The sequence below is a fragment of the Octopus bimaculoides genome, chromosome 10 (genome assembly GCF_046866305.1).
Source record: "Octopus bimaculoides isolate indiv1 chromosome 10, ASM4686630v1, whole genome shotgun sequence".
In the NCBI taxonomy this organism is placed as follows: domain Eukaryota; kingdom Metazoa; phylum Mollusca; class Cephalopoda; order Octopoda; family Octopodidae; genus Octopus; species Octopus bimaculoides.
In genome coordinates, this window is record NC_142937.1 from 963,029 (window position 1) to 978,279 (window position 15,251).

Below are 15,251 nucleotides of genomic sequence, written 5' to 3' on the forward strand. Positions count from 1 at the left end.
GGACAATCGATCACATCGTACTTCACTGGTACATAATTTATCGATCCCGAAATGATGAAAGGCAAAGTCGATCTCGGCGGAATTTAAATTCATAACCTGAAGACACACGAAATATCGCTAAGTATTTCGCCCGTCGTGCTAACGATTCTACCAGCTCGCTGCATTAAATAAACTTATAATAATAATAATAAAGCTAAAGTGAAGATCAAATAAATAGTGTGTGTGTGTGTGTGTGTGTTTATCGGCAAAATGACCGTCTCCAAATACAGAGATAAAAAAATTTAATTGGAGGATTTTTTTTTTCATCTTCAAATGTGGTATTACTTTTGTACGAGATGCTAAAGCTAAAATTCCTGGAGGGATATAGTAAAGGCTGGAAACAGATATTCAAGGTTTTAACTCGCTAGACTTGTCAAACATAACAGCCAAATATTCTTGAAATCATCATACACTAATCAAGGAATGACATTATAAGAGAATGTAGCACGGCATGAGATGAGATTATATTTAAATTGAAATGATTTTGATCACAAGATTACGTGATGAGGATTCACCTGAGACTAAACGCTACTACTACTACTACTACTACTACTACTACTGCTGCTGCTGTTTCTACTACTATTACTAATGCTGCTGCTGCTGCTGCTGCTACTATTACTATTACTACTGCTACTGCTACTACTATTACTACTGATTCTTATGCATGCTTGTGTGTGAAAGGATTCAGTAAAGAAATCTAAACAGAATTTCAAGCGATACAATTTCGGCATGTCAACCATGAGCAACTGTTTCTCGAGAAACAGGCAGCATGACACAGCTCATCATCAGACTGGCCGCACTATTAAAAGAAAAAACACCAAAAGAATATAATTCAAAGTAATTTTCAAAAAGTCACGCAAACCGCAGTTTGTCCATGCCTGCGATTTATGGTTTCAGCCGAGAGCTGGAATAGATTCACTCTGTTTCGGTCATTTGGGGAAGACAACTTCTCGTTCTTCTTCCTCTTTCTGTAAATAAAAGGATGTTTGTATCTTTGCCGGAAAGATATCAGTAAATTACATTAAAAGCAATTAATCTATGAAGTCGATCGAGAGGAAGCAAGGAATAGAGAGAGAAGAAGAAAAAAGTGATAGAGAGGCAGAGAAAGAGGAGGGAGGAGTAAGAATGAAAGAAAGGGATGAGAGAGAGAGAGAGGGGGGGAGAACAGAGCGACAGAGAGCGTATGAATGAGAGAAGGAGAGAAACAGTGAGACACAGAGAGAGGAAGTGTTGGGAAGAAGGTAAGAGAGAGAGAGAGAGAGAGAGAGGATATATATATATATATATATATATATATATATATATATATATATATATATAGAGAGAGAGAGAGAGAGAGAGAGAGAGAGAGAGAGAGAGAGAGAGTTAGACAGACAGACAGAGAGGATGGACACAGAGAAAATGAGTGAAAAAGAAAAAGAAAGAGAAAGGGACAGATCTAATCTGATTCGTTATTTGATTTCGTTTCCTCGCGGCTGCGATTTAATATCTCAATAAGGGCAAAGGTGACATACGTTCTCTCACGCTCGACTTTGCGCTAACGGGTACAAGAAAATGCCACAAAAAATACAGCGGCTGCTTAAATTCAACTGAAATCCCTCCTGTGTTTATGCCGACATAACTTGTGTGGTCCACTATATAACCAACTGACACGGGTTCAGTCCCATTGCATTTCGTCTTGTACAAATGTCTTGTAATATAGATTCGGATCAGGAATCACCTTATCCAAAGTGTTGCGCATTAGGACTGAAATTTAGTAGATGAAAACCGTCACTATGGACTATTTTATCGGCAAGGCAGCGCACATCAAGCCGAATAGCCAGAAATTAGCGTCCTGTCTGCAGGAAACAGCTCAGTCCATCTAGCTGTCAATAAGTTACAAGTTCAATTACTATTGTAGCAAAAAAACAAAAAAGAAAAATGAATCCCAGAAGAAAACGAAGCTCTCCAGGTCGAGCTGCTGCTTCTTCGCATTGAGAGGTCACTGCTCCGGTACTACGGACATGGGATTAGAACATCGAAGAAAAGGATCGCAAGACAAATTCTTCAATCCGTGCCAACCGGGGATAGACAAAGAACGAGATGGTTGGATAATAATCCATAGTCCCAGTTATTCAGCTTGGAAATCTTCCCGGGCATTTTTAAATAACGGTTGCTTCTGATAGAACCCTATGGAGCAAGAGACTGAGGATTCTACCTCAACGATCCTTCCAGGAATAGTGGGCGGAGAAGATGGAAGATGGATGAATGGAAGAAAGCAAGAGCAAACCACCATTGTAAAAGTCCGAGGAAAGCCTTCTAAGAACATGTTGCATCGGGCCATCCGAAAATAGATTTCCTTTAATGGTTACAAAAAATTTACTTGAAATATTTTTAGTCGTGCGGCCCACCTAATGATGAGCCATGTTTCATGCGGCCCGCTTCTCATAAAAGGTTGCCTACACCTGGTCTACTTCATTCCCTTAACTATTTAGCATTTACATGCTAGGTCTGATTTAACATCTAACATGCCAGATCTGATCTCTCACACCTATCCTAAAAAATAAACAATCGCATCATTGAAATCTCAAAGCTCCAAGATAATGCATGCTTACTTCAAAACAACGTGAATAAATAAACATTACATTTGACTGAGTAATAAGAATGCTAAAGGGTTAAGCCGTTAGTAATACCGGGTGGAGTAAATGCTGTGTTCGTGGATAGATACTGATGAAATCCCATTACAAGAATTGAAGCAAATCTTGTTGATTCCACAATTTTCTGTCCACGAAATTAAACAGACAGGGTATTCATATATGCCTATATATGTACAATGTTAGCTCGTAAAATATCTATACATAATAAACCTTGAAACACATACACTCAACACACAAGCAATTTAGGATCAAATAAAAACAATATTTAGTTGTAATCATGAAGTACTGGGACAGAGTTTCAAACGCGAAACTTCTTCGCAGAAATAGAACCTTAGATATCTTTGCTTACCGAATAAACATGCTTCAATGTAAATACTCAGATATAATATTCATCCTCACTTAAACGTCGATTTCCTGTTAGAACAAACTGTTCTGCGGTATACCATGAGAAAAACTCTCAATTTGGCTTTTGGTGCAAAATGCACTCTTGTTTATATCGCTAGCGAGGCGATAAATCTCCCGTCACCTCCAGCGCTGAGACCATCAGATCACATGATTTCGACTTTCTTTGGTCTTGTCAAAGATGGACACTCGACCGCTAAAGGTAGCAGCTATTCGTCTCCTTACCAGTAATATATAGAATGACAGTGCCAGAATAGGCGCTGGTATCGCGATTAGCTAGTGAGCTTCTTAAAAAATTTGTAAAACGTAAGCTTATTAATACTGCCTCTGTTGCTAATAAATATTTTGTAAATGCTCGGTCTTCTACCACTACCCAGTATTCAAGTCGTACGTAATTCGATCATGTGTCTAAGCGATTGAAGTCAATCTGTTTTCTATATAAATTCCATTGTAATGTTTAAAACTGTGGAGTAATGAAGTGGCGGACATCTCACGGTAGTAGTTAGTTCTTTGAAATTCCGAGCTCAAACCATGACTATGCTGAATTTCCTCTGTATATTTCCTTCCAAAAAATGTGATAAATATCTCTTTAACTGACTGTTCAGCTATACAACTACTTTACTCACGCACACGGTTATCCGGCAGTTTTAAAATCTAAAACAGAAAAATTTCAGTATGGAAAATGGAGGGAAATAATCCCTTTGAATATGCGACAATATGCATAATTCAAAGGAGTTAGGAAAAAAATCCTGGCAGTGATCAGGGATTAGAGTTACGTTTATGATGATAAAATCCAATAACTTTTGTTTTAAAAATTACTGTTTTAAAATTTTCTGCTTCAAATATGGGCTTAACTGTTTCTTTCATAACGTTGAATTTCCTTAACATCGGAGAATACGCTATATTTTTCTGGACGATTTTTAAAAAGAATTCTAGCCGGAAAAAAACTTGTCTTTTTTTAATAATTATAGTTTAGTGCTTTCTATCCGTATCCCGAAACTTTGTTTCCTCGTAATTTCTTCTAAAAATGCATATTTTTGCATGCAAAAGAAATCAACTAGCTTATTTTCCAATTTTCGATTTAGGTGCTTAAACTTTGGGACACACACACATGTATATACATATGTATGTATGTATGTATGTATGTATGTATGTATATATGTATGTATGCATGTATATATGTATGTATGTCATAGTTCAGTTTTATTTCAAGATTTTTTGCTGATAGAGAAAGAGCCAGTTTCTAACCTAGATCCAAGGCCCCTTCATTGGAATTTCAACATCATTGTATGTATGTATGCATGCATGTATGTATGTCTGTATGTATGTATGTATGCATGCATGTGTGCAGATTCGTATGTTTTGTTTTATGGATGTATTCTCGTGCATATAGTTGCATATCTAGACATGCTCATATATATTTAAATGCTAAACTTCTGAAAAGTTCTACAGATTTTTACAGTTCCAGTGATGGATTGGATCTGTAATCTTAGAATTAGCTTTTTCCTTTCTGGTTTTGAGAGGCATGATTTCTCAAGATTTGTATTTAGGCATTGTGTTACATATCCTAGGGACCCAATAATTACAAGTATAATGTATGTATGTATGTATGTATGTATGTATGTATGTATGTATGTATGTATGTATGTATGTGTGTTTGTATGCTTGCCCTATAAAATTTAATGTTAAATGAACTAATAAAGATTATTTATAGTCTTACTTTCACCTTAGCATGTAGTTTTTTCTCACAGCAAGCCCGGGGGCTATGAAAAGAGGATTCAGATGATACAGCGGCCCGGGGCCTGGAATACAGAAAAGGGTCCCACGAATATTTGATAGGTTCCTTCCCCACCAAAAAAGACACAGCCACTTGGAATTTAGGGAGCCCAAAACCCAATTTGAATGGGACAAGAGTGGAAATCTGCTCTGGTTTGCAGGAAGCGTATGATTCCAATGAAAACGTATTTTCCCCACATCTCATGACAGGGTATGAAATGCTACAATATTTTGTAATCCAGAATCAAAGTCGCAATTCATGGAATGGCATTACACCTCTCCCCCAGCGTCTAAGAAGTTCAGCGTCTAAGAAGTTCAGCATCTAAGAAGTGGCTTTTTGGAGGGGTTGACAACAGCGTCATTTTCATTGATTTTTCTGGAATGTGTCTCCACAATGAACCACGTTCACCGAGTCTCTGTAAATTTAAAGAATCCATGAGGCGGAAGACACCGAACAGAAATCTGAAAACTATCCACGTTTACCATGACAATACGCGACCAAACACATCTTTAGCAACAAAGGCGACACTCGGCAAACGGGTCTTGATCAATGGTTCTCCAGCCACCATGCAGCTCGGATCTGGTGCCGTCCAGCTTCCGCATGTTCGGTTCAATAAAGGACACTCTTCAGAGACAAGGATTGGATGATACAGACCAGGTGGAGGGGTTGTAAAGTGGGGTGCAACAGTGCGCATCTCATGTTTTTTTATTTCTTTTCACAGAGGATGCAAGAATGGGGATCAACGGTGGCACAAATGCATCGCTTATAATGGAAACTCTGTGAAGTAGCAGCTCTTTCGTATGGAGAAGTTACTCTACCAACCTGGACAATTTGAACTACACCAGTTAATAAAAAAGATGTTATGTCTACTTTTGCTACTTTCGGTAGAACACACACACACACACACACATACACACACACTTAATATGAATATAAAGATCCCACTCTCCGGGATAGCAGCTTGGAGAACTATATATATATATATATATATATATATATATATATATATATATATATATATATATATATATATATATATATATATGATACATCTCATCACGAGTTATATAGAATCAGAAGGGAGGTTTCCGGTTTCTGTGGCATATACATCTCCCCACACTTGGACGGGACTGAGTGGACAGGAGCAACATGAAATGAAGTGTTTTGCTAACGAACACAATGCATTGCTCAGTCCAGGACTCGAAACCATAATCTTACAATTATGAGTCCAACAGCTTAACCATTAATCCATGCTCTTCAAATAATCTCCTAATATAATAATGAGCGTAGTGTTTTTATATATTTGTGTATATATATTTGTCCCTGCTATAATAATACTCTTGTGTTTTTGTTCGTCACAACATAGGAATGAGAAAGGAAGGGGTGATAGATGAATAACGAAGGAAGGGGGAAAAATTAGCGTTTCAACTCTGTGTGAGTATATGTGTGAGTATGTAAAAGGGAGGTATATGAATGTTTGTGTGTGTGTGTGTGTGTGTGTGTGTGTGCAAGTGAAGTATGTGAATGTATGTGAACATTGACAAGCGTATTAATTTGATTTACCATCCATATCTTCTACTATAATAATACTCTTGTGTATTTCTCCGTCACAACGTATGAACGAGAAAGGAAGGGGTGATAGATGAATAAGAAAGGAAGGGGTGATGGCAAACTTGGTTGTGAGATGATGGAAGTTCTACGGGGGAAAAACATCGAACGGCATTTCAACTCTGCGTGAGTATAAGTGTGTGTATGTATAAGTGTGTGTATGTAAAAGAGAGTCATGTGAATGCTTGTGTGTGTGTGTGTGTGTGTGTGTGTGTGTGTGTGTGTGTGTGTGTGTGTGTGTGTGTGTGTGTGTGTGTGCAATGGAAGTGGGATGGTAAAAATTCAACGCTGAAAAGAAAAATCAAACAGCGTTTCAACTCTGTGTGAGTATATATGCATATGTGTGTGCGTGTACAATGGAAGTATGTGAATGTTTGTATCTGTGATATTATGTACCTTATTTTGTACCTTATCTTCATAAAACTAAAACGCTAGAGATGTTTCTGTATACACGAAATATCTCAGAAATACTATATTTTATCTTAATTGTTTGAGAATATATCTTTTCATACCTACCTTCGGCAATGCAGTACAAATTTATGTGATATTTGAACCTCTATTTATTAACGAAAACGATTAAACACAATTTTTGTTTGTTATTTCTTGACGAATAAACATGGCTTCTGTGACGTCAACACACATACACACATACAGAATACACACACATATAATGAATGTTATGGCGTGTCAATCAACACAAACACATGTCCGCTATCTGTTACATATACACATACATAGTCTTCACGCTCTCTAAGAAAAAAATATACCTCGACTTTTTGAAGTAAACAATATTTTAATCATTTAGAAATATTTTTTACAGAATGTGATTTCAAAAATATAAGTTGTTTGTGCAGTAAGTATTTATATTTTAGCGTTCTTTAAACAGTTCGTTAATTTCCGTAAAAAAATTATATTTATTTACTTTTGTTTTAAAGTGAAAGATGTATGTACGTGTATATGAAATGGACGTGTGTGTGAAAGAGAAAGAGAGAGAGAGAGACAGAGACAGAGAGAGAGAGAGAGAGAGAGAGAGAGAGAGAGAAAGAGAGAGAGAGAGAGAGAGAGAGAGAGAAAGACAGAGTGAATTCATATGCGTACATCTTTATGTACGTACGTGTGCATGTGTGTGTGTGTGTGTGTGAGAGAGAGAGAGAGAGTGAATGAGTGAACGTGTGTGTTCTGATGTATGTGTAAGTGGCATTCTCTCCCCCCTCTCTCTCACACATACACACACACACACAAATTAACGAACAAAACTAGCTGATCCGGATGCCAGTTCTGAGAATCAAAGCAAAAGATCGCCCCAAGGGAATACCATTAAAAGACATTTTCGAGTGCATTCAACGTATCTCAGCTCCAAAGATTTGGCTGCTATTTCTAGCACGCCCTGCTACTACACAACAACTATTTGCGATAAAGGACCCGAAATACCTGTTACGTGGTAGCAGGGTGTGCAAGAAATAGCAGCCAAAATCTTTCTTTTTCTGGGGAAAGGAGCCGTTTACGCGTGATTTCGATAACAAATTCTTTGAAAGCATGCAAAATAACTAGGGAAAGAAAAACAACCCAAGAAACAAAACTCCGTTGTTGGGAAACTCAGACTTGACTGATGACCCAACGGGTCACGGGTAGTCTAGTTTATATATAAAATACTACAATTAGCCGTCATTTTTGACGGTACGTGGCCAGCTAGCGATAATAATATCATTTTTTAAATGACTTTTGTCAATGTTATAATTTTTCCTTTTGTCATTTGATAGCCGTTACTTTAGTTTACTTTAGAAGCAAATTGCGCGTAATTTTGTTTACAGCTGCTAGTTCAGTGTCAATTTTAACATGGAGTGCAAAAACGAACATTTTCGCCATATTTTGCTTTTTTATTTCCGTAAAGTCAAGAAAGCTGCTGAGACTCACAAAGAGATATGTGAAGTTTATGGGGTTGATTCCTTAACAGAATACACATGTCAGAAATGGTTTTAAAAATTCCCTTCTGGAGATTTTTCACTCAAAGTTGACCAACGTTCTAGTCGACCAACTGAAGTTGATGATAACCGAATCAAAACCATAATTGAATCTGATTGTCATATAACTGTACGTGAGATAGCAGAGAGGCTAAATGTATCACACACAACAATTGAAAATCATTTAAAATGTCTTGGACGCGTTAAAAAGCTAGATATTTGGGTTCCACATAAATTGAAAGAAATGCATTCACTTAATACGACTTATCAATTTTTGCGATATGCATCTCAAATGCAATGAAATCGACCTTTTTGGAAATGAATCATCACTAGTGATGAAACATAGATTGTCTACAATAGCATCAATCGAAAACGAACATGGTCCAAGCGTAATGAACCAGCATAAACCACATCGAAAGCTGAATTGCATCAAAAAAAGGTCATGCTGTCAATTTGGGTGGGATTACTAAGGTGTTGTGTATTTGGAGCGGCTTCTAAGGAACCAAACGATCAATTCAGATGTTTACTGTCAACAACTAATGAAACTGGAGGAAGCATTAAAAAAAAACGGCCAGAATTGTAAATCGTAAAGGAATCGTGTTCCACCATGACAACAGTAGACCACACACGTCTTTGGTGACTCGTGAAAAAGTATTGGATCTTGGTTGGGAAGTGATATCCCATCCACCATATAGCCCTGACCTTGCGCCATCAGATTAGCATTTACTTCGAAGTTTGTAAAATTCTTTGAATGGTAAAACTTTCAATAATAATGATGACCCGAAATCGCACCTGCTTCACTTTTTTTTGGCTAAGGACCAGTAGTTCTATGAGAGCAGAATCAGGAGGTTGCCAGAAAGGTGGTAAAAGTCAACAAAATGCAAAATATATAATTGATTAAAGTTCATTCTTTGTATGAAAAACAAAATTACTTTTATTTCACATTAAAAAACCGAAATTACTTTCTTGCCAACCCAATATATGCCGGACTCTCCCGTCGAAGAAGACATATGAGTGTCAGCGAGAAGTTTAAAAAAAGAATGCAACCAAACAGACTATCAACAACACACCTTATTGTTACTGATATTCCTAGGTGTCTACAATTCATTCACTTCATTTGATGATTCCTCATGTGAGTCCGCATTCCACCAAAAACAATATGGATATGAACATGACTTATTAAATCAGCACGTGATCTCGCTAAGAAATCACAATGTGGACAATGGTAGTTTGCGGGAAGACTTATTCTGTTGCTTCCATTTCTTATTTTACCATAACTGTGCTTGAGGAAGTATCCTTTGAGGTTTCGAAATTTTGAAGCTGGAAAAAGTACCCTCTCCTCCAGTCTGCACAGTTTCTCGCAAGATTCTCAAAGGTTTCTTTGCTAATACTCAGGTGTTTCAAATTATCCCCTAATTTGTCCTTTTACCGTATAAGTGACCAACTTACAGGGCGTCGTGAAATTACAAACTGACCATAAAAGATTTGTTTTGGCATTCGACCACTATTCATGTCCACATCATCGCATTTGAGACTTAACCAAGAAAGCCTCTGAACCAAACTTTTCCACACATTTCTAGGACACTGCTCTTCTTCACTCTATCATCCCATTCAGCCTTGTATGTTTGTCTAAAACATCTCATATGAAGATTGTTTAGCTGACTGATGTGCTTACGATAAGATGTTCAGGTCTCTGCTCCGTAAAAGAGTTGTTAGAACAACTAACTTGTACATGTCAGTTTTTGACCTTACTAAGACATCATGAACATTTCAAAGACGATCATAAAGCTTCCGAAAAACCGAATTGACCTTTCTAATACGGGATTGGACCTTCCTATCGAGTTTAGTATCGCTTAGTAATGTAGAACCTAAATATGTGAATGCATCAACGGTTTTCAGAGCTTTGCTTTCAACAAACAAGCTGGGTACCAGGACGTGACTGATACAACAGTTCAATATATTTTATGCTGAAAGTTAAGCCAAAAGATCTGGCTGCAAATTTATGGATGATATGCCGGATATCTTCAAGTGAATGAGCAACCAGGGCACAATCATCTGCAAACAATCTCTTACTGTCTGAGATGCAACTTTAGTCCTTGCTTTGAAACGCTGTTGGTTGAAGATGCCTGCAGTTGTCCTACAATCGAGAAACATCAGAAAAGCACAATCCAGTATTACGGCAAAAAACCGTGAAGATAATATTGGTGCCAAAACACAACTTTGTTTTATACCATTTTAACATCTAGAAAGTCTGAGATTTACTGCCATTTGAGAGAACGGACGCCTTCATATATTTAAGTAGGGACACTACGACATTTATCATTTGCTGGGGAATCCCGAGCTTTGTTAAATCTTTCTACAAAGCCTTCCGACATACAGTGTCAGAGGCTTTTGTAAGGTCAACAAATACCACATAGAGGTCTTTATTGTGCTCCCCTGAACTTGTCGTTAACTGAATATCATATCCACTGTCCCTCAACCTGACCTAAACCCACAATAACTCTCTGGAGAGACAAAAATCAACTAATACTGTTTAAGGTGACCCGAGAGGATTTTACCTGCAACAGAGAGCAGCGATATGTCACGATGGTTGTCACATTTACAATTATTACCGTTATACTTATGTAGGTGTGCAATCGTTGCATCTTTAAATTGTTAAGGGACACTTCTTATTTGCCACATTCGGGCTATAAGCTCATTCACTCTTGAATCTTTACCGTTTGTCAATCATTTTATAATCACTTTCACTTCATCCAAACGACCCAATGCAAGAGAGTCAATCACCAGTTTTCGGGGGATATTATTGATTGAGTTCATGTCTGCATTTGTATCTCTGTTGAGTACATCTTTAAAATGTTCCACTCAGTGTTTCAATATGTCATTAGGATCTCTGAGAAGAATCCCTTCTGTAGAAAGAACTGTAAAGCACCATTCTTTACTTGGACCGAATACCCTCTTTAGATTTTGATAAAAACCATTCTAGTCATGATTGCCGGCTGATTATTTTGTTCACACCACTGTTGCTCCATTTTTCGGAGTTTAGTTTGAACAGAGTTTTTGGCAGGTTTGTAAAGCTTTTTCTTTCTAGCAGTGTTCTTATCTGCAATCCATTTATTGGGAAGTCTGTACATTACTCGAAGCTGTTCATTTATAAGCTCATCATTTTCATTAAGCCAATCTTGGTTTTTACAGCATGAAAGCCCAAGAACTTCTCTGGATAACTCACAAATAATATCTCTAAATCGATCCTATGATTGTTCTATATTTTCAGTGATTCTAACATTATGTGACTTTTCATTAAATGTTTGAGCGAGAATATCTTTGTTATCTACTTTGAGATCTGAAATATCAAATCTCCTTATGAACTTTTTACGATTTTGTTTTATAACCGGCTCTAGTCCTTTTTTCATCGTACTACAAACCACAGCATGGTCGGACCAGCATTCTGCCTTATAGAAAGAACGTGTTAATTTAACATCACTTGTATCTCGGATTCGAACAATCCCATAGTCAATCAAATGACCATGATTTGATCTAGGATATTTTGTTTGTATTGGACTACCCATAAAATGTATTGTTGATAGAAAGTATAAAATCACTGCACATGGATGGTAGTAGGAGTCTATTTGAGTTCATTTTGCGAAGACCATGCTTACCAAGAATATTTGGCCAAGAAAGGTAATCTGATCCAACACGGGCATTAAAATCTCTCAAAAGAAAAATGTCTTGATTGACTGACAGTTCGGTTGAATAACATTCGTAAACCAGAATAGAACTTCTCTTTAGCTCCATCTGTAGAACCAAGTGTTGGTGCGCATGCACTTACTAGTGTAGCATATTTTTCTAGGCTAGTTGGAATTCGCAATAATATAAGACGATCATTAATTTCACTTGGTACAGATTCTAGTTTATGTACAATATCATTACTAATAAAGAATAAAAATTCATTCGCAGTATAATGACAAAAATGAGTGAGCAAGCAGTTTTTAGGGTACCTTTTTTCTATCTCTCTCCCTACACAAGGGAAAGCAGTGCCATCCTAAATAGGCTACTTTTTTAAGAAGAGGACACGGACTGTGAAATTGTTCACATAGGATTCAAAGAACGGCCGTCTGCTTCTTATCACCATACGTGCAATGCTCAAACTAGGGAGATCTCCAGTGACTTTCTCTACCTGTGCCAGTCGCCATTACTTCGTCGCTGTAGGATTTGATTTGTCTTCATGTTGTTACTGAACAACTTGCATTATGAGATAGTTTAAATTGGAATTTGTTTGTGTTGGATGAAACCCACTCTCTCCACCTAGAAAGCAAAACCTTTACTGAGGCACAGTGTGCCACTTGTTAGATGCAGACTAGGTCGCAGATCAGAAGTAGTGATGGTATGGCTTGATTTACAAATGAGTTGAGAGTTTGGTAGCTCAGCAAACACACATACACACTCATATATATATATATATAGAGAGAGAGAGAATATAAGATATAAAAATAAATATAAAAAGGAATGTAAAAAAATGATAATAAATAAAATGTACATAAAAACATATGTACACATAAATGTATTAAAAAAAATATAAAATAAAATTCTAAAATATAAATAAAAATATATAAACAATATATACATATGTATTCATTGTTGGATTTCTGTTGCCTGCTCATGAGTTCCTCTGCCCTTGGACGGGTTTTATTTGCATACATACAACTACTTATTTGCACTTGTGGTATCCACCCGGGATGGGTTGAGTCGGCTCCGACCACATCCGACAGTCGGCCCTAGCGTTCAAGCAGGCAAAGTAATGCTTCTGCCTGCAGAACCCCCCCCCCCCCCCCCCAAAAAAAAGAATGTAAGGCAAAGTCGACCTTCGTGGAATTTAAACTTTGAACGAACGAAATGGCGGCGAAGCATGTTAACGATTCCTCCAGATCGCTGTCTTGGATAATATTAATAAAAAGTACAGGGACTTTTCAATGTGTGTGTGTGTGTGTGTGTGTGTGTGTATTGTTCCGTTACTTGGAGGATGAACAAAATAGTAGCTTGCATTTAAATCGTGTATGTATCAGATGTTATATATAAAGCGTGCCGGGTGGTAAGAAGTTTGCATCCCAGCAACACGGTTCCGTGTTTAGTCCCACTGCGTGGCAGTGCTCCAGCATGGCCGCAGTCAAATGACTGAAACAAATAAAAGAATAAAAGATATATTGTTTTTATTCCTTTCGTTCTTTTAGTTGTTTCAGTCATTTTACTGCGGCCATGCTGGAGCACCGCTTTGAAAGATTTTCTTTCCCTTTTAGTCGAAGGCTATTCCCTGTAAGCCTGGTACTTATTCTATCGTTCTTTTTTTGCCGAACTTTAAAGTTACGGGGACATAAACAGACCAACATCGGTTGCCAAGCGATGGTAGGAGACAAAAACAGTCACAAAGACACATAAATACATACATACATACATATATATATATATATATATATATATATATATATATATATATATATATATATATATATATATATATGATACTTATTACTGAGATAAATAGTGAGAAAATTCTAAAATAAACAAAACCAGATTTTACCTGTTCGGGAGAAACCCAGTACACATAGTAAAGTCCATAGTTTATAGGGATCCATCCTAATGCTCTTTTCTTACTCCTTTTAGCGAGCAAGTCGTTGTGTGTCGGTCGAAATAAATGCTTCCGAACGAAACAACAGCAATAAACAACAGATGAATGTAACGCAACCAGCAGCAAAAAAAGAAAACTAAAAATAATGATAATAAACAAATAAAGAAATAGATAAAATGACAGAAAAAAATGAAAGGAGGAATAGGAGGAGGAGGAGGAGGAGGAGGAGGAGGAGGAGGAGGAGGAGGAGGAGGCACAGAAACGAACAATAAAACAAATAAAGCAGAAAAATTTGAATACGAAAAAGAAGTAGAAAAATAAAGAAACAAAACAATGAATAACAAGCAAAATAATTCAAAGTGTACCAAGATGTGTTTTTCAAACAGGTGCGTTTTGTGTGGTTAAAATAGGACTTTAATACATGCATTACATACACACACACATACATACATACATGCATACACACACAGCATACATGTTATCTTTTCACCACCACCACCCCACCACCAACATCACCGCTACTACTACTACTACTACTACTACTACTACTGCTGCTGCTGCTGCTGCTGCTATTACCACCACCATCACAATCAGTATTGCTTAACCCCCCCCCCCGCCACCACCGCCTCCGCAGCCGCACCATCGCCGTCACCACCATCACTATCAGTATCGCTACCAGCGGGAGCAATACCACCCGCCACAACCACTGCCACCACCGCAACCACCACAACCTCTACTATCACCATCGCCGCCACCATTCTAGCACTGCATTTACCATTACCACCACCACTACTGCTATTAGTATATCAGCAACACCATCACCACCACCTCTACTACTACTACCAATATACAACCGACATACTACGCTATCGCCACCTCCACCACTACCACCACCGGTAGTTTAGCCACTAATATTACCACCACAAGCACTAGCATCACTGCTACTGCTACTACTACACCTACTACTACTACTACTACCGCCACCACTACCACCACAACTACTACTACAATTTATATTACCAGCAATACCAGCAACAATAATAACACCATCCCCACAAACGCGTGTGTATCTGCGAGTCTGTTGAAGACCAAACGTTCCCAGTTGTGACCATTCCATCATGCACACCAGGTACTATCAACTGTGCAATTCTCTATTGAAAACGGTATGCCGTGAGCTGAGAGAAATTTGGTTTCTATTTCTAGTAGGT

At 37.6% G+C, this 15,251-nt stretch overlaps 1 protein-coding gene across 1 annotated transcript in view; it reads right to left on the minus strand.

The window, feature by feature from the left end:
- The window catches only part of LOC106867290 (xaa-Pro aminopeptidase 1), a 67,492-nt gene extending 53,342 nt beyond the window's left edge, over positions 1-14,150 (minus strand). Inside the window, exon 1 of the mRNA XM_089358284.1 lies at positions 13,996-14,150. Coding sequence (XP_089214410.1) covers positions 13,996-14,050 — 55 coding nt within the window. The 5' untranslated portion in view covers positions 14,051-14,150. The remainder of the gene's footprint in view (positions 1-13,995) is intronic.
- Between the last annotated feature and the right edge of the window lie 1,101 nt (positions 14,151-15,251).